At 54.2% G+C, this 27,698-nt stretch overlaps 3 protein-coding genes across 49 annotated transcripts; 1 reads left to right on the top strand and 2 right to left on the bottom strand.

Annotated features, from left to right (window-relative positions):
• Positions 1–3,219: 3,219 nt before the first annotated feature.
• On the bottom strand, positions 3,220–7,324 carry RFNG (RFNG O-fucosylpeptide 3-beta-N-acetylglucosaminyltransferase). Of its 6 annotated transcripts, none has more exons than XR_014078867.1 (8): positions 7,013–7,324; positions 6,408–6,456; positions 5,763–5,865; positions 5,500–5,653; positions 5,118–5,206; positions 4,793–5,017; positions 4,197–4,324; positions 3,220–4,123 (listed from the first exon to the last, which is right to left on the bottom strand). XR_014078867.1 is itself a non-coding variant. In XM_081577021.1 (8 exons), exons 3-8 carry the CDS (start codon positions 5,801–5,803, stop codon positions 4,042–4,044), a joined length of 618 nt encoding a protein of 205 aa, XP_081433147.1. In that variant the 5' UTR covers positions 5,804–5,865; positions 6,408–6,532; positions 7,013–7,324; the 3' UTR covers positions 3,220–4,041. The 6 variants fall into 6 exon arrangements, 4 of the variants coding, with proteins under 4 accessions (XP_081433147.1, XP_081433145.1, XP_081433144.1 ...); XR_014078868.1 differs by having other exon boundaries at positions 3,220–3,957; XM_081577021.1 differs by having other exon boundaries at positions 4,197–4,282; positions 4,852–5,017; positions 6,408–6,532.
• A 74-nt stretch (positions 7,325–7,398) lies between these two features.
• Positions 7,399–12,687, top strand: GPS1 (G protein pathway suppressor 1). 34 transcript variants are annotated; one of them, XM_081577007.1, is made up of 15 exons: positions 7,399–7,472; positions 7,757–7,841; positions 8,359–8,451; positions 9,011–9,192; positions 9,639–9,803; positions 9,925–10,060; positions 10,149–10,226; positions 10,410–10,467; positions 10,911–10,996; positions 11,214–11,308; positions 11,418–11,523; positions 11,611–11,691; positions 11,775–11,912; positions 11,983–12,117; positions 12,200–12,687. In XM_081577007.1, exons 3-15 carry the CDS (start codon positions 8,374–8,376, stop codon positions 12,272–12,274), a joined length of 1,413 nt encoding a protein of 470 aa, XP_081433133.1. In that variant the 5' UTR covers positions 7,399–7,472; positions 7,757–7,841; positions 8,359–8,373; the 3' UTR covers positions 12,275–12,687. The 34 variants fall into 34 exon arrangements, with proteins under 34 accessions (XP_081433133.1, XP_081433130.1, XP_081433127.1 ...); XM_081577004.1 differs by having other exon boundaries at positions 10,407–10,467; XM_081577001.1 differs by having other exon boundaries at positions 9,627–9,803; positions 10,407–10,467.
• A 218-nt stretch (positions 12,688–12,905) lies between these two features.
• On the bottom strand, positions 12,906–20,616 carry DUS1L (dihydrouridine synthase 1 like). 9 transcript variants are annotated; one of them, XR_014078866.1, is made up of 14 exons: positions 20,568–20,616; positions 18,382–18,876; positions 17,647–17,755; positions 17,080–17,130; positions 16,575–16,687; positions 15,978–16,060; positions 15,671–15,774; positions 15,300–15,444; positions 14,973–15,069; positions 14,808–14,896; positions 14,219–14,364; positions 13,718–13,755; positions 13,388–13,455; positions 12,906–13,290 (listed from the first exon to the last, which is right to left on the bottom strand). XR_014078866.1 is itself a non-coding variant. In XM_081577012.1 (14 exons), the coding sequence occupies exons 2-14, from the start codon at positions 18,616–18,618 to the stop codon at positions 13,151–13,153; spliced, it is 1,428 nt and encodes a 475-aa protein (XP_081433138.1). In that variant the 5' UTR covers positions 18,619–18,876; positions 20,568–20,616; the 3' UTR covers positions 12,906–13,150. The 9 variants fall into 9 exon arrangements, 7 of the variants coding, with proteins under 7 accessions (XP_081433138.1, XP_081433140.1, XP_081433136.1 ...); XR_014078865.1 differs by lacking the exon at positions 20,568–20,616 and adding an exon at positions 19,721–19,975; XM_081577012.1 differs by having other exon boundaries at positions 13,388–13,463.
• Positions 20,617–27,698: the final 7,082 nt, after the last annotated feature.

Raw genomic sequence — 27,698 nt, 5'->3', positions numbered from 1 at the left:
GACTAAACTACTAGTGGTGCAGTGGTTAAAAATCCACCTTGCAATGCAAGCACCATGGATTTGGTCCCTGGTCGGAGAACTAAGATCCCACATGCAGTGGAGCAACTAAATCAGAGCACTGAAACTACTGAGCCCAAGAGCCAGGACTAGAAAGTCTCTGTGCCACAAGGAAACGATCTCGCATGACAGAACTAAGATTCTGCATGCCGCAACTAAGACCCAATGCAGCCAAATAAATTGGTTAGTTAATAAGTATTTTAAAAATATTTCATTTGATGTATGGCCCTCTGTCTCAAAAAACTTATATAACTGTGCCTTGACATCTAACAGATGGTTCTCAGAGCTTTCTGAGATGCTCTTCCTGGGTTATAATCCCCAAACTTGGCTCAAATAAAAATTTCCATTTCTTTCTTAGATCAACAGATTAATTTTTCATCAGCATCTCATAGTAGGTCTCGATGTCAGGCTATGTAAATCCTTCAACTTTGTTCTTTTTCAAGTTTGCTTTTGAAAAAAAAAATTTATTTGGCTGAGCCTGGTCTTAGTTATGGCTCGCAGGGTCTTTGATCTTCTTTGCAGCATGCAGGATCTATTTCCCTGATCAGGGATGGAACCCCAGGCTCCCTGCCTGGGGAGTACAGAATCTTAACCACTAGACCACTAGGGGAAGTCCCTCGTGTAAAACTTAGATTCAACTGGTCAATTTTTTTGGTAATGTGTTTGTCTGATATTAGTACTAGAGTAATGCTGGCCTCATGAAATGATCTGGGGAATGTTCTCATCTATTTTCTGGAAGATCATAAGACTGATGTTATTCCTCCCCCAAATGTTTGATAGAATTCACCAATGAAACCATCTGATCCTGGAGATTTTTTTATGGGAATATTTTTGTTAAATTCAAATTATGTAATAAATATAGGACTATTTCAATTTTTAATTTCATCTTGGCTTATGTTTTAAATAACATCTTTATTGAGACATCACTCACATATCAAAAAGTGTATGGTTTTGAAGTGTATAATTCACTAGTTTTTTTGTTGTTATTACATTCACAAAATTATGTAACTATCACCAAAATCTAATTCTAGAATGCAGTTAGTTCCCACTGAGTTTCTTGCTTTACTCTGCACTGCCCTCTGCTGTATTCATCCTCTGGGTATCTCCGGGGTGGAGCCTCACCTAGTTCAACCTCAGCTGGGGACCAGTGCATCTGATGGCTCAAAATTTTCACCATGGTTTGTCTGAGAGTGACCAGGAAAGTAAGTATTGATTTGAGGGTTACAAATAAATTTTATTATATGGGTGAATTTGGAAACACGGAGTATAATGAGGATTTACTCTTTTCAATGGAAGCTTGGGGCTTCCCTTGTGGCTCAGCTGGTGAAGAATCCACCTGCAAAAAAAAAAAAAAAAGAATCCGCCTGCAATGTAGGGAGACCTAGGTTTGATCCCTGGTTTGGGAAAATCCCCTGGAGGAGGGAACAGCTACCCACTCCAGTATTCTGGCCTGGAGAATTCCATGGACTGTATAGTCCATGGAGTCGCAAAGAGTTGGTCAGGACTGAGCGACTTTCATTTCACTTCACTTCAAAGAAAGCTCATACACGTCAGCGGTTACATCCCATACACCCCGGCTCTCTCCAGCCTCGAGAGCTGGTTCATTTTGCAGATCATTATTCCTCTGGCATGCAGTGATGTGGGATGATGGACTGATGCTTAGTAAACAGTTGTCCAAAAAAATGTCAGATGGAGGGCCAAGTACACACAATTTAATTCTGAACCTTAACTACCAAAATTTTAACTTTTTTCTGATTCTACATAGTATATGTCTATCATACAACATATTTTGGTTATTTGTAAAATAACAAAAAGTAGGAAGAGAAAACAAGTCAACCCTCAAGGAAATCAACCCTGAATATTCACTGGAAGGACTGATGCTGAAGCTGAAGCTCCAATACTTTGGCCACCTGATGCGAAGAGCCGACTCATTGGAAAAGACGCTGACGCTGGGAAAGATTGAAAGCAAAAGGAGAAGTGGGTGGCAGAGGATGAAACAGATGCATCACCAACTTGATGGACGTGAATCTGAGCACACTTTGGGAGATAGTGAAGGACAGGGGAACCTGGCATGCTGCAGTCCATGGAGTCACATAGAGTTGGACACGACTGAGCAACTGAACAACAAAGGAAGAAGAAAAAAACATTTTTACCAATTTTGCATTTTTTTTCAGGAACAATCACATATAAACATTTTTGTGTTTCCTTCGAGGATTTTTTCTCTCTGAATAATATATGGACCACCCATTCTGGCAGACCATGCTGCAGCCTCAGGGTGCCTGCCAGTCCCACCACCCCTTGGAGGTGGTTTGGGGGTTTGGGGGTGACTGTTCCTCTGGACCTGGTAAGAGAGGAGGCTGTACCTCTGAGGTGGCCCTAGCCGAGATCCAGGCCTGAGGTGGCTCCAGCCAGGGGAGGGACATTTTGGTCCAATTGATGCTGTCCTGGTTCTGTGCTCTGTGGATGCCCAGTGGACTGGGGTCTGGGGGGCTCAGTGTGGGTCTAGGTCTTGGGGGCTGTTACATATTCCACATCTGGGAACATGATGGGGGGGTGGCTGCTGCACATGGACACTTCCTGGTGACCTGCCGTATACCCCTCTTCAAGAAACCTTTGCTCTGCCTGACCACCTGTGCATGCGAACTCCAACCTGCTTACCAGGTGTTGCTGGCCTGCCCTATGCATATACACACACACCTGCCCACATGTACACAGCTATGTGCATTCATACCCACATACATACATTTACACAGCAATTCACAGATATATGCAAGCACACATGTGGACACCCATGCACACAGGCACATGCACTCACATATGCTTCTGTGCATGCTGGCACACGCACACACTAGTTCCACAGTATGCTGAAAAAGCAAGTCTAACAGGCAGTCTGCCTTCTGGAGCAAGGTTTGTCTTGTTTGCATCATTCCCTGCAGGAACCCCACCTCCACACCCCATATACTCTTCAGTTCACACTGAAGAGCCCAGTGGGCAGCTTTAGGCTCAGCTGGGCCAGCAAGGCTGTAAGGAACACAGATCTGCCTGGGAGGGAGCTGATCTCGGGGCAGAGCCTTTATGGGAAGGAGCTAGATGCTGTGTGGCCCTGTCTGGAGCTGAGCTGCCAGGTGTCACTGGTTAACTAACACAATGAACAACAGAGAGTAACAATCAAGGCTTTATTCACTTGTTGCAATAGCAGCGTGAGAGACCAGAAGGCAGGTGCTGGCTCCCCTTGTTCTGTTTCCTCTTCTTGTGGAAAGGCACTGTCAAGGTCAATGTGGGTCAGCTGGTGGGATGGAGACGTCTCACTGCAGAGGAGGCCCCAAAACAAAAGGCTCCTGCTGTTTCATGGACTTGCAGCCCCCGGAAGGGGGGAAGGATGGAAAGTACTGAGCAATGAGTCCGAGTAGAGGAAAAGTGTCTTCGAGGTACCTCAGGAAGGACCTCTCGGCCAAGAGACCCCGAGAAGGTGGCCTCTGAATGGAGACAACCTGGCTAGGAGTAAGCTGCACTCAAGAGCACAGCTGTCCAGAGGGTCTGCACCCTTGCGTGCAGTTCCCCATGGAGGCAGAGGCTCTGGCTCAGCTCCAAGTCTGGGGTGGGAAGGGTGGCATCCCAAGAGAACAGCGAGTAAGGAGTCCGGCAGGCAGTCACCTCTAGGGGGCAGGCAGCATCTCACACAGGACCCTGGCCTAGAATCCTCTCTCCAGCAGGTGAGGGGGAACAGGATGGAGCCCTGGGAGGTGGATGCCAGGTGGATGTCCTCCTCTCCCACAGTGCCAGGTCACCCGGGCCCGTGGGGAGTCCTGCCGGTCAGCTGGAGCGCCTGCTGGGCGCCCATAATCTCCCTGGATGAGGGCCTGGCGGTCGCCGCCTGGAGTAGCCAACTGAGCCCAGGACCTGGAGAAGCCAAATGAACCCAGGAGGGAGCAGCACTGTTCACCCGCTTGCACCTGGGGCAGAGCCAGACTTTTGGGTCAGGGATCACTGAGGGGTGAGGTCGCTCTGCTTCTGCACAGGACACCAGTCCGTGTCCGGGTAGAGAAGGCAGTGGATGGACTTAAACCTGGGAGGGAAGCGGGGGTCAGGCTGCGGGAGGGGTGGGCTGGCCCCAGCACTCCTCCCCACCGCCCGCTCACCGCGTGGGATCCTGCTGCAGGCTGAAGCCCCCAGCCACGTTCACCACGTTATGTGGGTTCTCGGGTCCCCCGTAGCTCAAGGTGACCTGGGAGAGGAGAGGAGGCAGAGGCAGTCTCAGGGCCGGCGCCTCCTACCTTGTTCTCCCGGAGAGTCGCTGCTCGGCCTCCTGGATTCCAGTGCCCCTGCTGCCCCGCCCAGACTCAGCATTCTTAGGGCAAACTCAGGTGAACATCACAGAAAGGTGATGGGGCCTGATGGGGGCTGAGAGGCATGGCTAGCACAGCAGACACCTGGGGGAGGCTGCTGACGCACGTGTAGGGGCGAGAGGTCCTGAATCCCCTGCCTGGGTCAGGTCTATAATACTGGTCACACCCAGACCACTGTCCCCAGCCCTGCTGCTGGGGCCACCCCCTGGGAAGGTGCAGCAGCTGTTCTTTACAAACAGGCCCTCATGTGAGCCTGGGGTACTCCACGGCTGGGACCCCAGGTCCCAGCATCCTGGATTCGGGGTCCACGAAACTTTGCTGCCATGCTGGGACCCACGGTTGTCTCACCAGAATCCCTCCCTGAGCCCTTGCTCAGCTGGCGGAGCCACGGGGGCAGGGCCCCCATGCAGGGACAGCCATGGAAGCGGCAGGGGCCCAGCTGGCCTACCTGCTGGAGCAGGGTGTCGGGTGGCAGCTTCTGTAGGTTCTCCAGGTGGGAGTGGAACAGCGAGCTGTGCAGCAGGCGAGCGCCCAGCAGCCCCTCCACAATGTAGCCCACCGTGCAGTCGTCTGGCAGCCGCACCCGCTCAGCTGTGCTCATGAAGCCACCCAGGCTGGGGAGCGGAAGGGGGACGGGTCAGTGCCTCTCCAGCCTTGGGGAACCCCAACCCCCCACCCACAGCAGCCAGCACCTGGTTCCCCCCCGCCACGCACCTGGCCCATGGGCTCATCTTGAGAGCAAGGCCTCTGCTCAGGCAGAACCCGGCCCCACCGGTAGCGAACCAGAACTTGACTGTGGTCACCTGAAAAGGAGGGAGCCACTAGTCAGAGTCCCTCACCCTGACTCTTCACCTGGATACCCTGAGGATCATCCTTAAGCTGCCCCTTAACTGCTCCCAGGCCCAGGGGCAGAAACTTTCCAAGGCACAAGAGGACAGGGGCTTCCACAACTCAGTTGCCTGTGGCTCCAGCCCCTCCTGACTTGCTCCAGTTCCCAAAACACCCCATCTGAGTGGACTGGGCATCAGCCCCAGCCCTTTCTTGCTGGGGTCTCCATACTCTCAGCTGCCCCTCCCCACTTTATCCCAGCACTCACAGTTCCACCTCCCTGGATCCTTTCGGTAGCCTCGATGGGGTGGTCCAGGCTGGGCCGCCCCAGGTAGATGTCTTGGCTGGGTGAGAAGGTGGACAGCAGCTGCAGCAGGCCTTTGGGGTTCACATAGTTGTCATCATCCACGTGGCAGAACCACCTGGGAACGTGTAGAAGTCTGGAGCCAGGCTGGGCCCAGAGGGTGGGGGCAGGGGAGCCCCTGACCCAAGTTGGAGCCCAGCCTCCCTTGGCCCTGGGCCACGACATACTTGCGTCCGGACTCAATAAACTTGTCGTACTCCACTGACATCTTGCAGCACAGAGCCTGGCGGGTATGCACGGCGGAGCAATTGGTGTTGACGACATGGCCACCTGCCCATTGGAGAACCAGCACGAGAGCCAGGGTGAGGCCTGCTGACATCCCACCCCACTAAAGTTGGGCTAAATGCTGCTGGCTGGCGGGCACGAGGTCTGTCCTGCTCAAGACCATGAAGTCGGACCCAATCGCAGTCCTGTCTTGGCTTCACTCAGTTGACCCTGTTGCCACCACCGGAGGTCCAGGCAGATGACAACCACTTGGAATCCCATGAAAGCAAACCCACCAGGGAACAGGACTGAGAGACTGAACCATCCCCATCAGGGGAGGCCTGGAAGGCATGGTTCCCTGCTAGCCCTTCTTCAGGGGACTTGGCTCCAGCCAGAGGCCTGGGAAGTCAGCCAGTGAGCAGAGCATGGCTGGAAGGGTGGACCCTGGATGCCAGGCTCTGTTCTCTACCAGCTGTATGACCCTAAGCAGGAGCCTTAACTCCTCTGGACCTGTGTACACAGCAGGGGGCTGCGTGGCACTGGAACGAGAGATAGCTGAGGAGACCCCTCAGACACAGCAGCTGGGCTGGGCTGGGGAGGGCACTCACCTCCCTGGAGCTGTAGTTCAGGGTCGTCCCCGTCGGTAAAGATAAACGTCTGTAGAGAAATGGCCTGTGAGGTTTCAAGGGGCAGCTCTCCACCCCAGGGACTCTGGGCCTGGCAGGGCCTTGGCCTGGTGAGCAAGGGTGAATGAAGCTGGACAGGCGAGCCTGGGCTTGGAAGGGTTGGGGATCTAGGAGAAGGGAAGGTGGTGAACCAGGGACAACCTGCTCTACCCGCAGCATCCCCTGTGCTGCTAGGGCCAGGCTTGCTCTCGCTGGAGGAGTTTCTGGGGTCTCAGCCCAGAGTCAGCTGGGAGAACCCACTCAAGACTATAGAGCCTGAGAAGGGGCAGGAGAGGGTGGGCACTGGGGGTCCTAGGTCCCTGCATACTCAGGCCTGGGGCCTGACAGCTATGCTGGGGACGCAGCTGTGGGTAGGGGGTCCTGGGGTGGCTCCTGGGTGGGGTCCAGGGCGGGATGCAAGTTTGGGGATAAAGGAGAGGGGATATCAAGGCGTGAGAGTTTGCCAGAGGCGGGGGCTGGGGTGCGGGTGGTGGTGTCCCGAGTTAGCGGGGGTTCCGGAGTCGACGGGGTCCCCGGGCGGGACTCACCTGCCTTCGGGCCCTGGAGATCCAAGTGCGCAGCAGTAGCCCCAGGCGCGGCCCGTGGTTTTTTCGGGTGGTCTTGACCGCGATGAAGACGTCGTCTGCCCGCAGGCGGGGGATGGTGGCGGGCCGGGCAGGGGGCGCGCGCGGGCCGGAACCGGGGGCCAGGGCCCGGGTCGGGGCTGGCGCGGGCGCAGGCACGTGGGGCAGCGGCAACGGCAAAAGCAGCAGCGCACCCAGAGCCGCGGCCAGCGCGAGGCAGGCCCGGCAAAGCGCCCCCCGCGCGCGGCTCATGCGGCCGCGGAACCCGCGGGCACCGCCCGGCCAGGCGCGCCGCGGCCCCTTTAAGAGACGCCCCGCCCACGCCGCGACCCGGAAGTCGCGGCCGCGCTGCTCCGGAAGTGGACGGTGCGCCGCGGCGGGGTGGGTGAAGATGCCGCTGCCGGTTCAGGTGTTTAACTTGCAGGTAACGAGCCGCGGCCGGCGGCCCCTCCGCGCCCCCGCCGCCGGGCCAGAGTGGGGCCGGCCGTGCGCGCCCCTCGCGCGGCGTCCTTCTCGCGCCCGGGCTCCTGCCGCAGCGTCCCGCCCGTCGGCCCCGGCAGGCCCGGCGCGCTAATGCTCTCTCTCCTTCAGCAGCCAGCCAGCTCTGTCAGGGTCGGGGGGTGCAGAGAGTCAGGACAGAATGCAGGGTGGCCCGGCCCCCCGCGCGGCCGCGTCGTCAGTGGCAGATGTGCACTGCACCCCTCCCAGCGGTAGGTCAGAGCTCTTCCTGCCGGGCACGGCCGGGGACTTCAGCCTGAGCGCCAGCCTGTCGGCCTGTACGCTGCTTTATGAGGTACCTTCCAGGACAGGGGCCGGGACCAGCCCGCCCGCCCGCCCGCCGGGCCGCGCAGGGCGCCCAGGTGCCCCACTCCCGCTTCCCGGCCGCGACTGCGGCCCGGTCCAGCCGCGGGACTCGCCCGGCGCTGCGGCTCCGGCTGCTCGGCCGCGCCGGGGTCGAGGCCGCCCGTGTCTTCCCCGTGGCTTGGAGGAGGCTGCTGTCAGGATGGTGGCTGGGAGCGCGTAGCGACCCTTGGGGGTCCTTGGGTAGTGGTCCTCCGGCGTCTGGTTCCCGCCCCAGAGTTGGGCCATCATGGTCCGGCCGAGCGTTCAGCTCTTGAGCCAACAGTCTGGCCAGGAGCCCCATCCCTGGTATGGCCGCGCTGGACTTGGTGGGCAGTGGGGAGGGTCTTGGGACAGGATCCCGCCCGCCTGGGAGATGGCGGGCAGAGCTGAGCTGGGCACAGTGAGGGCCTCTCGCCCTCCCTGGGCTTCTCCCCCTCAAGGTGCCAAGGTGACCGCCCGTGTTGCAGGGGGCCGTGGAGCCCATGCAGATTGATGTGGACCCACAGGAGGACCCCCAGAACGCGCCCGATGTCAACTACGTGGTGGAGAACCCCACCCTGGTATGGAGTCTGGCAGGCTCTCCTCCTGGATGGGTCAAGGGGTTGGTTGGAGTGTCAGTCCTACCAGGAAGGCCAGGCTAGGCTCCCTGACCACATCTTTTTCTAACTCAGAAAACTTTAGACTTTCTTTGTTGTTGTTCAGTTGCTCAGTCGTGTCTGACTCTGTGACCAAATGGACTAGAATATCTAGTTGCCCATTTTTAATAGGTTGCTGGCCTCCTCCAGATCCTGCAGCTGCTTCTCTCCCACATGGAGAAGCACCTTGTGCCAGGCCCCCTGAAGGTCAAATCTCACTGTGAGGACAGGTCTTCCTTGGGGCCCACCTTGGGAAGCCCTGCCTCCTCATTGCTCAGCCTGGTGACTGGCTGCCCACATGGCTCTGACCATTCACCCCCAGGGCAGAGCTTTACTCCAGGCCACTGCATTGGCCCATCCTGAGTGGTCTTTCCTCAGACCCCAGACAGTGGTTGATTTGGTGCCCCCATGTCCCGGCTCCTGACCCACTGGCGGGGGCTTGGGGTCCAGGGTCCCAGCTTGCACAATCCACCTCCACCCCCAGGATCTGGAGCAGTATGCGGCCAGCTATAGTGGCCTGATGCGTATCGAGCGACTGCAGTTCATTGCTGACCACTGCCCCCCGCTGCGAGTGGAGGCCCTGAAGATGGCCCTGTCCTTTGTGCAGAGGACTTTCAATGTGGACATGTACGAGGAGATCCACCGCAAGCTCTCGGAGGCTGCCAGGTGAGGCCAGGGCTCAGCAAGGTGGGGCAGGGACAGGGTGTAGTGTGTGGCCAGCCCAGGCAGGGGCCTTTCTTGTGCTCCTGCAGCATTTGGCTCCAGAACACGGTGATCTGGCTTTCTTGTTGAAAAGCCAGGAGGGGTGGGGAACGGCTCAATGGGCGAGATTTTCACTCTCCCTGCTGAGCGTTCAGGCTCTCTCCACGTCTGCACGCGTGTGTGTGCGTGTGCAGTTCTGACACCGGGCAGAGCCTGTGGAGATGGCAACTTCTGGCTTCTCGGCACAGCTGTGTGACTTATTTCTTGCTGGGCTTTCCCGCCAGGCTGCGGGCTGCTGCTGTCACAGCTGCCCCTGTGCCAACTGGGCGCTCTCCCGATGGGGGTGAGGGCCGCTGGGAGGCACCCGCCCCCCCTGCACGTGGGCCTCTGATGGCCAGGTCCTCCCTCAGGGAGCTGCAGAACACGCCTGATGCCATCCCGGAGAGTGGCGTGGAGCCCCCACCCTTGGACACAGCCTGGGTGGAGGCCACGAGAAAGAAGGCCTTGCTGAAGCTGGAGAAGTTGGACACAGATCTGAAAAACTACAAGGGCAATTCTATCAAGGAGAGCATCAGGTATGCCCAGGGGGCTGGGGAGTGGGCTTCATCAAGAGAGCTTCAGGTGTGCCCTTGGAATCGGGGGTTGGACAGCCAGTCTTACGGCCCAACCAGTGACCACTTGTGCCCGGACCCACAGGCGTGGACATGATGACCTGGGTGACCACTATCTGGACTGTGGGGATCTCAGCAACGCCCTCAAGTGTTACTCCCGGGCCCGGGACTACTGCACCAGCGCCAAGCATGTCATTAACATGTGCCTCAACGTCATCAAGGTGGGCCCAGGGTGGGTGGCCACAGGGCAGCAATGCCAGTGGACCAGGAGGGGGCGCCCAGGCTGAGTGCATCCCACCTGCCTGCCAGGTCAGCGTCTACTTGCAGAATTGGTCTCATGTGCTGAGCTACGTCAGCAAGGCAGAGTCCACCCCCGAAATCGCTGAGGTAAAAAGATAGCTTTCCACCCCTCAAACCCTGATCTAGGAGCCCTGACCACTACTGACCCTGGTGGGCCCCGTCCTCCTGGAGTCTGCTTCTGCTCCTCTTAGGCTGGAGCTGGGTGCCTGGGAGTTGATGCGGGTATGGAGGGCATGGGTCGCTCACTTGTGCCACCTTCTCCTATAGCAGCGTGGGGAGCGTGACACCCAGACTCAGGCCATCCTCACCAAGCTCAAGTGTGCGGCAGGTAAGGACCCTGGAGCATAGGGCAGGAGGGCACCCCAACTCATCCCAGCACAGGAAACGCACAAGCCCCAAACCTGTGCTGCATGCACCCGACACTTGCCCGACTCATGTCCCTCTCCGGGAGGTCAGGGGGTAGTAACCTGTGGTTGGGGGTAGAGGCATTGTCTTCTGATAGCTGCCATCCTGGCTGGTTACCCCCAGTTCCATCCCTGTCCCCACCTTCACCTCTATTCCCACCCCGTCAGCTGAACAGCTTGGGTGCCCTTTGCAGTAGTAACAGCAGCTGTTCGGCCTCCTTGGGTGCCTGGCTCTCCCAGAAAGCTGCTGATGCTGGCCGATGAGGTTACCTCTCCCTCGCCAGCATTTCTGTCCCAGGTGCGCCTGTTGATGGGCAGCTTCCTCTGGGCTCCAGGCTTCATCCTTCCTCCCCCTGCTGCCCCCCAGGCTTGGCTGAGTTGGCAGCACGAAAGTACAAGCAGGCTGCCAAGTGCTTTCTGCTGGCTTCCTTCGACCACTGCGACTTCCCCGAGGTGAGGGGAGTGAGGGTCTCTGGGGTGGAGACCTCACTGGGACTTGGGAAGCAGGCTGAGGGCTCAAGAGTTGGGCTGTCTGTTGGGGGCTCATCCTCATGAGGTCCTAGGCATTCTGAGGGGGCGATGGGTGAGATAGGGTGGGCCTGGCCCAGACTTCTGTGCTGCCTGCCTTTGTCCCCAGATCTCTCTGATCACCTCCCTTCTTGCTCCTCAGCTGCTCTCCCCCAGCAATGTGGCCGTGTACGGCGGCTTGTGCGCTTTGGCCACCTTTGACCGGCAGGAGCTGCAGCGCAATGTCATCTCTAGCAGGTGGGTGGAGGGTGGGGTGCCGGGCCCTGCAGCCCTGCTCCTCTGCCCCTGGCCGCCTCCAGGGCGGGTGGGTGGGCAGGGCCAGCTCTGAGGAATCTGGCATCTGCAGCTCCTTCAAGTTGTTCTTGGAGCTGGAGCCACAGGTTCGGGACATTATCTTCAAATTCTACGAGTCCAAGTATGCCTCGTGTCTGAAGATGCTGGATGAGATGAAGGTGAGGGGCCTGGCCTGGCCTGGCTGGGAGGGCGGGCAAGTTCAGAAGGCCTGGGGCAAGCTGTCCCTGACTGGCTGTCCTCGCCAGGACAACCTGCTGCTAGACATGTACCTGGCTCCCCACGTCAGGACCCTGTACACGCAGATTCGCAACCGGGCCCTCATTCAGGTAAGCATCCTGGTGGAGGCTGAGGCCGAGGCAGGGCGCTACGAAGGTGTCTTTGAGTAACTCATGTCCCCTCTGCTCTGCAGTATTTCAGCCCCTATGTGTCAGCTGACATGCGCAAGATGGCCACAGCCTTCAACACCACAGTGGCGGCGCTGGAGGATGAGTTGACGCAACTCATCCTGGAGGGGCTCATCAATGCCCGCATCGACTCCCACAGCAAGGTGGCCGGACTCAGGGCCGTGGGGTGCGGGAGGGGGACCTTGGGCCCCACTGAACCTTGCACCTCCACAGATCCTGTATGCCCGAGACGTAGATCAACGCAGCACCACCTTTGAGAAGTCTCTGCTGATGGGCAAGGAGTTCCAGCGCCGTGCCAAAGCCATGATCCTGCGGGCAGCTGTTCTGCGCAACCAGATACATGTCAAGGTATGGGCAGGGACAGCCCTGGGACTGGGGGATGGGACGGGCGCACACACCTTCCTGGTCTGAGCTGTTGTCTCCACTGCAGTCCCCTCCCCGGGAAGGGAGCCAAGGGGAGCTGACACCGGCCAACAGCCAGTCCCGGATGAGCACCAACATGTAAGAGCAACCTCCGCCTCCAGGATGGTCTGCACACAGACACACACACACACACACCCCCACTGTCCACCCCCCACCCTTGGACACCTGGGCCTCTCGTCTGCTCCAGCGGCACCTCCGGAGGTGTTGCCTGTGGCTCACTTGCAGGGGTTTGGCTGCTGGCTGACGCTAGTCCTCGGCGCCCCCACCTGGGCTTCCGTGTGCCCAGATTCTTGTGACCCCTCCCCCTTGCCGCACCTTGTGCTGGGGGCCCTGGGGGGGAGGTGGGCTTTCCTTGAAGGAGAAGCCGACAGGGCTCACCCACATGACACCTGGGGCCCCCACCTGGCAGCACTGCCTCCCAGCCTCCATGTTGATGCATCGTTTGAGGTTGCAGCGTTGTTGAATCTTAGTCCATTAAAGGGCAGCCTGAGAACAGCCCCTGGCACCACTCCTTCCTGTCTCCATGGGGCCCCCTTCCTCATGCTCTACTTGGCTTTGCAGGGCCGAGGCCAGCGCGTGGCCCTCCCTTAGGCAGGTCTCCATGGCTAAGGAGATGAAGGCAGGAGGTGCCTTGCCCACTTCCCCTATTCTAAGCTCGGCCCCTACTGGCCCCAATACTACTCAGGTATCAAAAAGCCTGGGAACATCCCATCTTTGAAATGGTTTATTGTTCATCTTGAACACACGCGGGCTGTGAGGACGGGCAGGTCCAGCCTGGGAGCCTGCTCCTCAGTGCAGCATCTCCGGGCCCCCAGCATGGGCCGAAGGGAAGACCAGCTTGTCCTTCCGTGTGAAGTAGCAGGAGGTTCCCTGAGTAAAGGCGTTTCCTAAGTGGGACGTGGGTTGAGGCTTCAGCAGCAGGCCTGGGGGGTGGCACATGGGGCTGTAGCTGCCCTTTTTAGGCCAGGGCACTGCCCACAACCTCAGTGAAGCCACCTGGTTCTCCAGGCCCGGCCTGCTGTGGTTCCTGCAGCCGCGGCTGGGCACCCTTCCAGGCCAGAGACCTCTCCAATTTGGTTTTAAAAAGCAGTCCGTGACCTGGCAGAGGGGCAGGAGGAGGGAAATGGGGCTCAGGAGGCTGAGGCTCCACTGCCCACTGGGGAATGGGGTGGTACTGATGGTGGCAGGTGCTCACCTGGGCAGTCGGCGGTCTCTTTGAAAGCTCGCTTCTTGCAGCAGCCCCGGCATAGGTTAAACACACACCTGTTGCCCTAGACACAGACAAGCTTGTGAGCCTGGGGCTAATACCCCTTCCTCGGCCACCCTGTAGCCTGAGCGAGTGGCCAGGAGCACGGAAGAGCTGTCCTGAGGCCAGGCAGAGCTACTTTACAGGAAAGAAGCCCCCCTACCATGAGCTGTGGCCCGGCTGCCACCACCACAGATAGAAAAAGGACTGCCTGTGCAGGTCCCCACCCCTCCTGGGGCTGAGCTTTGCCCTAGGTGTTAACAGCCAGGACGGACTCACCTTTGGGTTTCCACACTGATCACACTTTGCATATTTTGCTGAGAAAAGAGCAAAAGGAGGCGCTGTTTGAACTAGGTGAGGCCACCCACTGCTGCTACCTCTTACATGTAGCCCTTGGTAGGTGTCCCTGCTCCCTTGGAGTGGGCAGAGGACACAGCATACGTGGTCCTACTGGGAAACCTCAACCCACCCACCCAAGCCCCATGGGTTCCATGCCCCATGCTGGGCGCCTCCCACTAGAAGGTCCTTCCTGGGCACGCCAGCCCCTGGCCCTACTCCTGCCTCTAGCTGCCCTAGGGCAACAGCGGAGGGACTGTGGCAGGATGGCTGGCTGGCTGTGGCCTCGGGGAACCAGCCAGTCTCCTTGGGGGCATGTGGAAGGGCTGCAGGGCCCTTCCTGCTGTACTGCCCACAGTTTAGGAAGCAGCAGAGCCACCTGACCCTGGGGGACCCGTTAGGGGCTGGCCTTTTCCCCAGACTCCAGTGGTGGGAGCCACTTACGCTTCAGCGAGGGGTCAAAGGTCTTGTGGGGGTTCCTTAGCTGCTTCTTCTGCTTATTCTTGGATAAGACATCCGTGGTGCCCTCCTCCTCTTCCAGGGCCCGCTTGCTGCAGGCACCCCCATTCTCCTTGCTCCCCTCCTTGGGCCTGAAAGCGAGGATGATGGGCAGAGCTGAGGGACACCCATGAGAGGCAGCCCACCAGCTGCACTCCCTAGATGAGGACATATGTGCAACTCTGCTGAGGCCCCAGCAGCCGGCACGGAGGCTGGAACACCAGTGTCTGAACCCTGGGTAGGGCTGTGGCTACAGATGACAGCTCAGCCTCATCTCAGAAAGTCCAGAGGAAGCTAGAGTGGGTCTAGCTGATCCTAGGACAAATCCACTCAGGGTCAGAGGACCGTAGAGAAGCATCATATGGGAAAAGCGATTTAAATAAAACAGCACAGGCTAACAAGGAAGGAGGCCCCTAGGCGCCAAGGGATGGAGCTGAGCCTCCAGCACATCTGCCAAGGCTGGGCAGCAGGCATAAGAGTCCTCTCTTCCATGTAACACCTCCCACCCAGGTCAGCCCATGTGCAGGAGGCTCACCCTGGCCGGAAGTAGGGCTGGCAGATCCAGTGGAAGAAAGGCAAGCCTCCTGAAGGCTTCTCTCCCTCCTTCTGCCTGGATATATCCTCCTGGAAAAGCCCAGAGGGCCCTCAGTAAGAGGCCCAAGACCAAGTCTCTCCCACCACATGGTGGCCCAGCACCTACCTGACACCGCAGCTTTAGCTCCTGGCTCACTGCAGCAATGCCTTCCAGGGTCTTCACTTTGGCGAGCTCCTCTCGAAGATGCTGATGCACCTGCAGCCTGATACAGACGCCCCATCAGAGAGCCGGCTCAGCCCCCACCTCCCCACTGCTGACCCTGAGCCTTGGGCACAGAGGGTCACCATCACTCCTCCCACCCAACCTCACCACATCCCTGACTTGGTGGCAGGTGGTGGTTTTGTGAAAGTCTGTGGAGAGCTCATCTTAAAAACCCCAAAGGCCCCAGGCAAGGCTCAGATCAGACGGCATCTGCCGCAGGGGCTGACTCACGTGTGGTGCCACAGCTTGAAGAGGTGGGCCCGGACGTAGGAGAGGGGGCAGGGGTGCTGCCGCACGATGCCCAGGTACTCCTCGGCCAGCTCCCACACGGCGGGGCTGCGGCCCTCGAACAGGGCAGGGTTGTGCAGGTTTCCCTCTGCAGGGGAAGGGGACGTGAGGCTCAGGGGCCCCTGGGCCTGGCCATCCCCAGGGCGAGGCTGGCCACCGGCCTGAGCGCGCTGGCCAGTCAGGCAGGTGGGGCCTTCAGGGATGACCGCGCGAAGCCTGAGGCTCTTCAGCTAGGCCAGTGGTGCCATGATGTGGACGGACCCCTCCAGCAACTGACAGCGGTGGCCCAGGTGCAGGCAAGGACACAGCCTCACCTGCACTCATGACCCCTTGCACCCCCGTGTCCTGGATGCAGCGCTCCACGTCCCGCAGGCACTGGATGTTCCCATTGGCAAACACAGGTATGGCCACCGCCTTCCTGTCAGGGAATAGGATGAGCAGATGCTCAGAAGGATGCTGTTTCCCCCAACCCTGGGGGCAGTACCAGGCCCCCAAACTCCATCCTCCCACTGTGCTGCTCACCCTCAGGCCCTGTGCCCTCATCTCGTGCCCAAAGGGCTGAGGGCCTTGCCTTGGGGCTGGGCTGTCTCCCTGCCCTGGGTTCACCCTGTGTCCACTCACCGCACAGCCTTGATGTGCTCCCAGGACGCGGTGCCTGACAGGGGCCCCTTCTGCTCCTTGGTGCGCCCGTGGACAGTCAACAACTAGAATACAGGAGCGCCTGGTTCAGCTCCACTTTCAACCGCAGCCGCCAACACTCCAGGGGACCCTCTGCCTTTGGCTCTTCGGGCATCAGCTTCCCTCACTCCTCTGGGCCACACTTGGGCCAGCTGACACCCTGGGAGTGCTGGCTGGGACTCCCATGTCAGAGCTGACCCTCTATGCCACCCAGGATGTGGAAGTGAGAGCCCAAATCCTTTCAAGGGCCAGTCCTCTCCGCAGTGGCAGCACTCATGCTGCCAAGGCCAAAGGTGTGAGGGAGGAGGAAGCACCAGCCCAACCCCAGGACTGGTGGAGGTGGGGTGGGGAGAAGGTGATTCAGGCCCAGCACCACCCCAAGGCAATACTGGCCTCCTGGACGCAAGCATGGGACTTCCCTGCCTACATCAGGCTTCACCTAAAGGTCACCGATTCCTGCCCATCCCAGGCGCGAGCCCTCAAGGGGCGTTTCTGGAGGTGCGGAAGCAGTATGGAGCCCTGGAAGCCCATGGTCCTCACCTGGCAGCCAGCCTTTTCCAGCATCTGGGCATATCTCACAGTCTTGTCAATCTCTGGGAAGACGCGGATCTTGCATGTGACAGGAACAGAAAGCTTTTCGTGGGCCAGCAGAACTGGGGAAGGGCAGAGTCGGCTTCTGAGAGGACTGTGCTGCCACCTTCAAGTAGGCTGTGGGGACCCATGGCTAAGCCCCCAAAGGAACACAGGCTCCGCAGACGTCCCACACTTAACGGAGCTGTGAGTTGTGCCTCTGACCACGTTGGAAGAGGTGGTCCAGGCAAGGATGCCTCCCTCCAGTACCGTCTGTTTGGTTCAAAGGAGGGCAACATGTATGGGACAGGCGACTTCACAGCTGCTCTCTACAGCAGGAAAGGGGAGGGCACACCAAGGCCAGGAGGACTCTGCCAGCTACTGTCCTCTCCTGAGCCCTGCTAGGCTGTCTCGGGCTTGCCACCCAACCACAATGTGGCCCCAAGTCCCCGAGGGCAGCACAGGGCCAACTCACTCATTCTCTGGAGCAGGTCCCACTCCTCCTGCAGGAAGGCACCATAGTGACCTGCGAAAAACAAGCACAGCCTCTGCACCCTCCCCCTGCATCCACACTGGCCTCGACCTGCCTGGCCACGTTCTTTTAGTTCAACGGCCTGAGCTCAAGGGTGCTGAGCTGAGTGCCCACACAACGTGGTCTCTGACCAACCAGGAACTCCTCAGGCCGGTGAGGGAGAAAGGCTAAGATGCCAGGGCAGTGGCCACTGGTGCCCAAGGCAGCACAAGGGTGGAGGAGGGACTCTTCAGCAAAACACTTTTATCCATAGAGAGCCCAACAACTTCCTGAGCATGGAGGGAAGTGACAAGCCCCTGACGGCCAAGTGAACCTTGTCCCCTACCCCCAGTGACTGAGAAGGGCCACCTTGCAGAGTGAAGAGCAAAGAAAGGGTTGACATCAGAAAGCTGCCAGAGGAAGGGCCAGGCCCTCAGCCAGCTCACCCACACACCCGGCATCTCTGCACTCCAAGCCTTGCCCTAGCCAAAAGCCGGAACTCAACGCAGAACCCCAGAACAGGAACTCTACCTCGTTTGGCGATCATCTGTGGGCAGCCCAAATTCAGGTCGATGGCATCGCAGTAGTCCTGAGCCAAGAGAGCCGCCTGGACAAACACCTCTGGGTCATTGGCACAGAACTGGAAGAGACATGAAAGTTGCCACAAGCCCCAGCCAGGCCCTGGCACCGGGGCTGCCCAGGGGTTCACAGGTGACCCAGTGGGGCTGTGGCCCCAGGGGATGACTGCAAGATGGTATCCTATCTTAGATGTTTACAATATGACCAAGCTAGAGACTTCCCTGGTGGTCCAGTGGTTAAGACTCCATGCTTCCACTGCAGGGGACACAAGTTCAGATCTCTGGTTGGGGAACTAAGATCCCACACGCCACACAGTGTGGCCAAAAAAAAACAACATGACCAAGCTAGGATGCACCCCCATGCCACCAGCAGAGCAAGTTACAGATTCACACAGTTCTCCCAGATGTAGCAGAAAGCTGGTGTCATCAACTTTGCCAAGAGCAGAGCTGTTCTGTCTCCATAAAGAGGGGGCACTTGGGGTGATGTCAAGGGTGGGGGAGGAGCTGCCAATCTTCCACGGCACCCAAGCCATCCATTTGCTAAAAGTCTGAGGCAGCTACTGGGAAGAGGTCAACCTCTGCAAGAACTAGCCTGCCCTTGCCCCTCTGATCTCGGAAAGCCGGGAAGCCTTTTCTGGAAAGGCCCAGGAAAAGGTTCTCAGCCAGCGTTGGAGGCTGGGCCACTAACCTGCACAATGAGAGGCCGGTCCTCGGGGCACACATCGCAGTACAGGTTCTCCTTGCGGTAGTTGGCATCACGGACAAAGACCTGGGCGTGCAGCATGGGTGTGTAGCACAGGTGGGCCCCATGTCGGCGGCTCAGCAGCCTCCAGGCCAGCTCGCTTTGGTCCACCATGGGGGCCACCACGTGGCGGGCTCCCCCGAGGGTGCGGCTCCAGAACTCGAAGCCTTCCAGCTTTGGCATTGCCTCCACAGTGAAGGGCAAGACCACGGGCTCAGCCGCAGCCAGTGGAGCACAGGTGCAGGAGGTAACCCCCCTCAAGGCTGCTCTAGCGCTGCCTGAGGGCCACAAACGCGGGTGCTAATGGTGTTGGCTGACGCAGCCCAGGAACTGACGCCTCATTGCCGTTGCCTTCCAGTGGAGACCGTGGGCAGGTTACTCAAACTTTCTGAGCTTTAACCTCTCACTTCTTAGCAGGATTAAGATGTCTTCCTGGCAGGACTGGCATGAAGAGTAAATGGAACAATGCATGATGTCCTGTCAGTACTTTGCCCAGGGGAGGCCATCACAAAAGGCAGCTACAACCCACAAGACCTGGAGACCCTCAACAAGGCAGGATCACCCTGTGGTAACACTGCCCTCCGGGCCCAACAAGGGGCCCAGGGCGGTCACCTGGACACTGTGCCCTCCTCTGGGTGTCAGATGTATAAAAGCACTAACAGTACTTTCCTTCTGGCTTATCTTACCCATGCCTGGCCAACCTTGTCAGAGCCACCGTTCCCTACAGTGACTTACAGATGGTAGGTAGCCACCTCATGCAAAGAGTTGACTCATTGGAAAAGACCCTAATGCTGGGTAGGATTGGGGGCGGGAGGAGAAGGGGACGACAGAGGATGAGATGGTTGGATGGCATCACCGACTCGATGGGCATGGGTTTGGGTAAACTCTGGGAGTTGGTGATGGACAGGGAGGCCTGGCGTGCTGCGATTCATGGGCTCGCAAAGAGTCGGACACGATTGAGCGACTGAACTGAACTGAGGTAGCCTGAAGATTACAACTGAAACCCCAAAGGAACAGATCGTGAGGAGGGGCTCACTGTCAGAGAACACCCACCTCCTGTACTACTTTGGGAATTATTAAGCAGGGTCATCGGCTTAACAACTGCCTAAGCGCCCAGCTGTGGGTTTATTTTCGGGAACCGGGAAGCTACATGTAAAACTCAATATGATGCCCACAGAGGCCTGGACATGAGGCGCCGAGCGCGGGACCCTCCACCTCCACCCCTACGCGAAGGAAGGGCCCCGGGGCCCCAGAGAATCGCGGGTTAAACCTGAAGGGAACCTACCTATCTGGGCGGAGCCGAGCCACCTGGGAGCCCGAGCCGGGTCGACCCACGGCTCCTCTCTACGCAGCTGGGCCCTTCGGAGCCGGGGTTGGGGGGGGATAGCCAGGGGCCCGCTAGGGGCCCCACCGGGAGCTCCGCGGATGCGGCTAGGGTACCGTGGAGTGAGGCTCCTGGGCTCGCGCCGCGACTTGAGACTGTCACGCTGGGGCCGCCACCGGGCCGCCGCCGGGCCCAGGGCTCCGCGCTGGGGCCGCCGGGAGGTGCTCCGCCAGGCCGTTCCGGGCGGCCCGCGGTGCTGCGAGAAACGCATTCCCGGGAAACCGCGCCCGGCTGCTGAAGGGCCCGCCGCGCGGCGGAGGGGCAGTGTGCAGGGTGGGGGTCGTAGGCTAGAAGTTGACTCCTCCCGGCGCGGCGGGGCAGTTAGTTTCGCAGCGGTAGGGCCGAACGGGGGCCGCCGGGACTCTCCCCTCGCTTGCGGGGGCTAGTTATCGCCCGGGTGCCACCGTACGCGAGCTCCCGCCCTCCCCAGCAGAGGCTCGGGGCTAAAGTCCTCGCCTCGGCCCCCACGCAGAATCTCATAAAAATCTTCGAAGGACCAATAATTTCTGTTTTATTTCGGAAAGCAAACACCGCGTGAAATTCCTGGCCCGCGGTCCCCAAAGCGCCGCGCTCGGCCTCCCAGACCCACAGGATTCTTCATTGTAAACTTAAGACGTGCGAGAGTCACCTGCTTAGCGAATATAATAACAACCTTACCTCCTGCTCCTTCTCCTAAATACTCGCTTCCCTTTCCTAAAGAAACCGATTGATTCTCGTTTTCCCCTTCTCCCACCCTTTCTCCTATTACCTTCGGTACAGAAACCTCTACCTCTGATTACTGAGTGTCGGTCTTCTGTACCCGCAGAGGGTGTGAATATACTTTCTTCCTGTTTACCTGTCTTTTGTCAATTTAATTTGCAGGACCCCTAAACACAGTCCCAAAAGGGAAGAGGGAAAGTTTTGCCTCTAGCAGAACCAAGTTTCATTTTATCATTTCATCCTTAAGTATCTCAGTATCCCCAAAAGACAGGAATTTTTTAGAGCAATATCATTAACAACCTGAAAAATCCGTATTTCCTCAGATCAAATATGCATCCTTGTGTGTCCAGTATGGCAGCCAGCTGTCACATCTTGAGTACTGGAATGTGGTCTGAATTAAGAAGTGCTATAACAGGAAAAAGACACACCAGGTTTCAAAGACTTAGGGGGGAAAAGTAAAAGTTAATTCATAATTTTAAAAATATTGATGATATGTTGAAATAATATTTTTTATATTACATTAGGTTAGATATGCGTGCCTAATATGGCAAATTCCCTGGTGGCTCAGATGGTAAAGAATCTGCCTGCAATGCAGGAGACACTGGTTCGATCCCTGGGTGGATTCCCTGGAGAAGGGAAAGCTACCCAACCCAGTATTCTCGCCTGAAGAATTCCATAGACAGAGGAGCCTGGTGGGCTACAGTCCATGGGGTCATAAAAAGTCAGACAGGACTGAGAGACTAAGACTAACACTTTTGCTTTTTTTCTTTTTTCAGGTTAAATATATTATTGAAATTAATTTTATCTTTTTAACTTTCTCGAAATGTGGCTACTGGAAATTTTAAACTTACATATGTGGGTGGGATTTGTGGCACAGCAGATTGAGGAGCTCACCAAATTTCTTCCCAAAAAAGCAAAGATAAAACTGGACAGAATTGTTAAAAGCAACCATTTCAGGACTCTGGAAGTTGATCAAATTTCATACCATATTTGAAAAGCACTTATTAAAAAAAAGAACTGCACATCCATGAGAAGACCAGTGGGAGTCTGTGATTTCAGTATTGTACAACTTTTATTTCCTCCCTCCCACTGGTAATTCCACCAGAGCCTGGTAGGCCTTGAGGGCCTCTAGTTCCTACAGACTCTGGAGAGAACTGACTTGACTGGGAAACAGGGAAAGCTCCAGAGAACAGTTGTAATCACAGTAGCAAACAACTGGGTGAAAGTGTTAGTCGCTGAGTCAAGTTCGACTCTTTTCTACCCCAGGCACTGTAGCCTGCCAGGCTCCTTTGTCCATGGAATTCTCCAAGCAAGAATACTGGATTGGGTAACCTTTCTCTTCTCCAGGGGATTTTACCGACCCAAGGATTGGATTGCAAGCAGATTCTTTACTGTCTGAGCCAACCAGGGAAGCCCCAAACAACTGGGTAGAAACCTATATCTTGGCTGCCTTGTACTGGTTGGAGCAAGCGATAGTCCAGCCATAAATTTAACAAAGAAATTCAGTAAATGAGCTAACCATGGTGGGCCTTGATAAGATAGTGATTTGCTAGGCTGTGTATATAGCAAGGAAAGACCAGAGTTGGCCACAGCTATATACTCCTGTCTGACTGAAGAAGAGGCTTTGTGCAAGGAAAAAGCCGGGCCCAGACAATAAACTGCTTGAACAAACTGCAAAAGGTGGAGGCCTTACTGATTCAGTAGACTTAAGCATAATCGCTAGCCAATAACTGGCTGGCCATTAAACTATGATGGCTCAGGGATAAGTCTTAGGAAGCCAGGCTTGCATATAAAAAAAAGTTTTATTTTTGGCCTCGCCACATGGCTTGAGGGATCTAAGTTCCCCAACCAGGGATTGTACCTCAGCCCTCTGCCATGAGAGTGCAGAGTCCTAACCACTGAGCCACCAGGGAATTCCCTAAAAAACAGATTTTTAAAAAATCTAGTAGAGGACTTACCTGGCAGTCCAGTGGTTAAGACTCCATGCTTCCGATGCAAGGGGCACAGGTTCCATTCCTGGTGAGGGAACTAAGATCCCACATGCCTCACAGTGTGGCCAATAAAACCAAAAAAATCTAGTGGAGATACCAGTGGCCACACACAGTAGGGGAAACAGACTATAGAATTCATCCAGGTTGGGTACTGAGCAAACAAATACCAACATCAATGAACACATACAGTAAGGCAGGGAGGGGGTCAGAGTCCAGAGTTACTACAACATATTATAAATGCCCAGTATTTAATAAAATTTTACAAGACAGTCAAAGAAAGAAAAAATTTAGGACACACACAGGAAAAAAAAAAATGGTTCCTAGAAACTGTCCCTGACAGGGCTCAGATGATGGAGTTAGCAGGCAAAGAATTAAAGCAGCTATTGTAAATATGTTCAAAGGACAAAAAGAAACCATGTTTAAAGATTTTTTAAAGAATGTGATGACGACTCAACAAGTTAAGATTATCAATATCTTTAAATGATTCTTAAAAAGCCAATGGAAATGATGAGTTGGAAACACAATAACTAAAATGAAAATTTCACTAGAGGGCCTCAACCGCATATGTGAACTGGCAAAAGGAAGAATCAGTGAATGTGAAGATAGATCAGTAAACATTATCCAATCTGAAGAACAGAAAGAAAAAAAGCATAAAGAAAAATGAACAGTATCTCAGAGACCCATGAGATACCATCAAGAATACAGATATAATACATACAAATCCAGGAGAAAGGAAAGAGGAAAAGGAGCAGGAAAAAGTTTTTTGAAAAAGTAATGGCCTCAAACTTTCCAGATATGATGAGAAAAACATTAATTTAACAATCCAAGAATCTTAATAGGATATATGCAAAGATATTCACACCTAGACACATGACAGTCAAACTGCTAAAAGACAAACAAATATTGAAAGTAGTAGAAGAAAGCAACTCATCAGCTTGTGATTCATCCAGCCTGGCATTTCGCATTATGTACTCTGCATATAAGTTAAATAAGCAAAAATCACATGATCGTCTCAATAAATTCAGAGAACAAAATTCAACAGCTAGTCATGATTAGAAAAAAAAACCTTGATAAACTAGGAATAGAGGGAAAATTTCAATTTGATAACAAGTATCTACAAAAAACTTACAACTAACACCATATTCAGTGGTGACAGACTAAGCTTTTCCCTTAAGATCAGGAAAGGGTAAGCATGCCAACACTTAACCACTCTTATCCAAAATAGTACTAGGAGTTCTAACCAGCGCAATAATACAAGAAAAAGAAATAAAAAGCTTTGTAATGGCTTCCCCAGTGGCTCACGGGTAAAGAATCCCCCTGCCAATGCAGGAGACATGGATTTGATCCCTGATCCCGGAAGACCCTACATGTTGTGGTACAGCTAAGCCTGTGTACCACAACTACTGAGCCTGTGCTCTAGAGCCCCAGAACCTCAATAAGAGGAGCCTTTGCACCACAACTAGAGAGCAGCCCCAGCTCTCCTCAAGTGCAGAAAAGCCCGTGCAGCCACCAAGGCCCATCATAGCCAAAAATAAATATTTTAAAAAGGCATTGTGGTTTCAATTTGTATTTCCCTAATGACTAAAGATATTGAGCCTATATTCATATGTTTATAGACTTTCCTGGTGGCTCAGACAGTAAAAGCGTCTGCCTACAATGCGGCAGACCCGGGTTTGATCCCTGGGTTGGGAAGATCTCCTGGAGAAGGAAATGGCAACCCACTCCAATACTCTTGCCTGGAAAATCCCATGGATGGAGGAGTCTGGTAGGCTACAGTCCATGGGGTCGCAAAGAGTCAGACACGACTGTGCGACTTCACTTTCACTTTCATATGTTTATTGGGACGTTTGTGTATCTTATTTTGTGAAGTGACTGTTCAATCCTTTTGTCATTAAAAACATTGAACTGCTTGTTTCATTGTGCTGTACTATGTATGTACTGTGCTCAGTTGCTCAGTTGTGTCTGACTCTTTGTGACCCCATAGACTGTAGCCCACTGGGCTCCTCTCTCCATGGGATTTTCCAGGCAAGTATACTGGAGTGGGTGGCCATTTCCCACTCTCCAGGGGATCTTCCCAATGCAGGGATTGAAACTGTGTCTCTTGCATCTCCTGCATTGGCAGGTGGATTCTTTATCACTGTGCCTCTTGGGAAGCCCCGTTTGTCTCATTACTGCATCCTAATGGTTCTGTAAATAATTTTGGATAGAAATCTTTTGTTAGGTATAGGAATGCTAAATAGTTCCTCCTAGTGTGACAGTTGGTTCTAGTTTTGTTTTCCAAACAGGATCTTTTGAGGGGCAGATGAATTTGATGATAACATATGTTTAGGCCTTTTTAATGGCCTAAAATATCTTTGCCTCCCCAGAGATCTTGATGAGATCTTGAAGATTTCCTATTATATTTTCTTATAGAAATTTTATAGTTTTAGATTTCATTTCCAGGTTATAATCCATTTTGAGTTAGTTTTTGTACAGGATGTGCTTGTGGTTGTCTTTCTTCCCCTTCCCCACACGCACCTCTAGTTGTTCCAGCACTGGTTAAAGGATTCTTTACCCCATAAATTATCAGTATGGTGGGTACCTTTTTAAAAAAGCAACTGTATATGTGAGGGTGTTTCTGTGGACTCTCTCTTCTGTTTCATTAATCCATATGTCTAGCTTTACACCCATACCACACTGTTTTAGTTAATATAACTTTATCATAAGTCTTAAAATCAAAGGTGTAATTCCTCCAGTTTTGTACTTTCTAAAATTTATTTCACCCATGCACGTTCTTTGCATTTCCACTTAAATTTTAACATCAGTTTTTCAATTTTCACATAACAAAAAAAACACCCGTGGGACTTTTATTAGGATTACACTGAATTTATAGATCAAGTTGGGGAGAGCAGAAATAGGAACAATACTAACTCTTTGAATACATTAATTAGGCACATTTCCCCCTTTATTTAGATTTTCTTTAATTCCCCTCAGCAAGGTTTTGTAACTTTCTTTCAAGTCATTGCAGATTTTCCTGAATAATTGTTCCTCCATGTGCTTTGTGCCCTCAGGGACTTTAAAAAAGTTTTGCTTATTTATGACTGTACTGGGTCTTCGTTGCTTCACAGAGCTTTCTCTAGTTGTGGTGAGTGAGTGTTACTCTCTAGTTGTGGTGAATGGACTTCTCACTGTGGTGGCTTCTCTTGTTGCAGAGCACAGGCTCTAGAATGCACGAGCTTCAGTAGTTGCAGTATGTGGGCTCAGTAGGTGTGGCTTGTGGGCTTGGTTGCTCTGTGGCATGTGGGATCGTCCTGGGTTAGGGATTGAATGAACGCATGTCTCCTGAACTGGCAGGTGGATTCTTTACCACTGAGCCACCAGGGGAGCCTCAATTTTACTCTTGAATATATAAAATATTAATGTAATTCCCCAAATCAAAGCCATATGGAAAGACTTGCTCAGAAAAATGTCCTACCAAGCCTTTCTCAACCTCTCCTGGGTTTCCTTCATCCTTCTTGCTCCTTTCTGAAAAAATAAGCATAGGTGCACAAACATATTCTTATTTCTCCTTCTCAAATATACAGAGATATCATTCTTTAAGACTTTTTCACTTAATACTGTGTCCAGAATATCATAATGGTCTTCCTCATTCTTAGTGGGAACAGGCTGCTGCTTAGTATGTCAATCAACTGTTCAGTTCAGTTCAGTCGCTCAGTCGAGTCCGATTCTTTGCGACCCCATGAACAGCAGCACACCAGGCCTCCCTGTCCATCACCAACTCCCAGAGTTTACCCAAACTCATGTCCATTGAGTTGATGATGCCTCTGTCATCTCATCCTCTCATCCTCTGTCGTCCCCTTCTCCTCCTGCCCTCAATCTTTCCCAGCATCAGGGTCTTTTGAAATGAATCAGCTCTTCGCACCAGGTGGCCAAAGTATTGGAGTTTCAGCTTCAACATCAGTCCTTCCAATGAACACCCAGGACTGATCTTTAGGATGGACTGGCTGGATCTCCTTGCAGTCCAAGGGACTCTCAAGAGTCTTCTCCAACACCACCATTCAAAAGCATCAATTCTTTGGCGCTCAGCTTTCTTTATAGTCCAACTCTCACATCCATACATGACTACTGGAAAAACCTTAGCCTTGACTAGATGGACCTTTGTTGACAAAGTAATGTCTCTGCTTTTTAATATGCTGTTGAGGTTGTCATAACTTTTCTTCCAAGGAGTAAGCATCTTTTAATTTCATGGCTGCAGTCACCATCTGCAGTGATTTTTGAGCCCAGAAAAATAAAGTCAGCCGCTGTTTCCACTGTTTTCCCATCTATTTGCCATGAAGTGATGGGACCGGATGCCATGATCTTAGTTTTCTGAATGTTGAACTTTAAGCCAATTTTTTCACTCTCCTCTTTCATTTTCATCAAGAGGCTCTTTAGTTCTTCTTCCCTTTCTGCCATAAGGATGGTGTCATCTGCGTATCTGAGGTTATTGATATTTCTCCCAGCAATCTTGATTCCAGCTTGTGCTTCTTCCAGCCCAGCATTTCTCATGATGTACTCTGTATATAAGTTAAATAAGCAGGGTGACAATATACAGCCTTGATGTATTCCTTTCCCAATTTGGAACCAGTCTGTTGTTCCATGTCCAGTTCTAACTGTTGCTTCCTGACCTGCATACAGGTTTCTCAAGAGGCAGGTCAGGTCGTCTGGCATTCCCATTTCTTGAAGAATTTGCCACAGTTGGTGGTGATCCACACAGTCAAAGGCTTTGGCATAGTCAATAAAGCAGAAATAGATGTTTTCCTGGAAATCTCTTGCTTTTTCGATGATCCAGTGAATGTTGGCAATTTGACCTCTGGTTCCTCTGCCTTTTCTAAAACCAGCTTGAACATCTGGAAGTTCACGGTTCACATATTGCTGAAGCCTGGCTTGGAGAATTTTGAGCATTACTTTACCAGCGTGTGAGATGAGTGCAATTGTGCAGTAGTTTGAGCTTTCTTTGGCATTGCCTTTCTTTGGGATTGGAATGAAAACTGACCTTTTCCAGTCCTGTGGCCACTGCTGAGTTTTCCAAATTTGCTGGCATATTGAGTGCAGCACTTTCACAGCACCATCTTTTAGGATTTGAAGTAGCTCAACTGGAATTCCATCACCTCCACCAGCTTTGTTCGTCGTGATGCTTCCTAAGGCCCACTTGTCTTCACATTCCAGGA

This window comes from Giraffa tippelskirchi, chromosome 3 (assembly GCF_054371585.1).
Source record: "Giraffa tippelskirchi isolate mGirTip1 chromosome 3, T2T-mGirTip1v1.2.pri, whole genome shotgun sequence".
NCBI classification, from domain to species: domain Eukaryota; kingdom Metazoa; phylum Chordata; class Mammalia; order Artiodactyla; family Giraffidae; genus Giraffa; species Giraffa tippelskirchi.
Note: the sequence above shows the minus strand (reverse complement) of the source record. Positions and strands in the feature narration are given on the sequence as shown.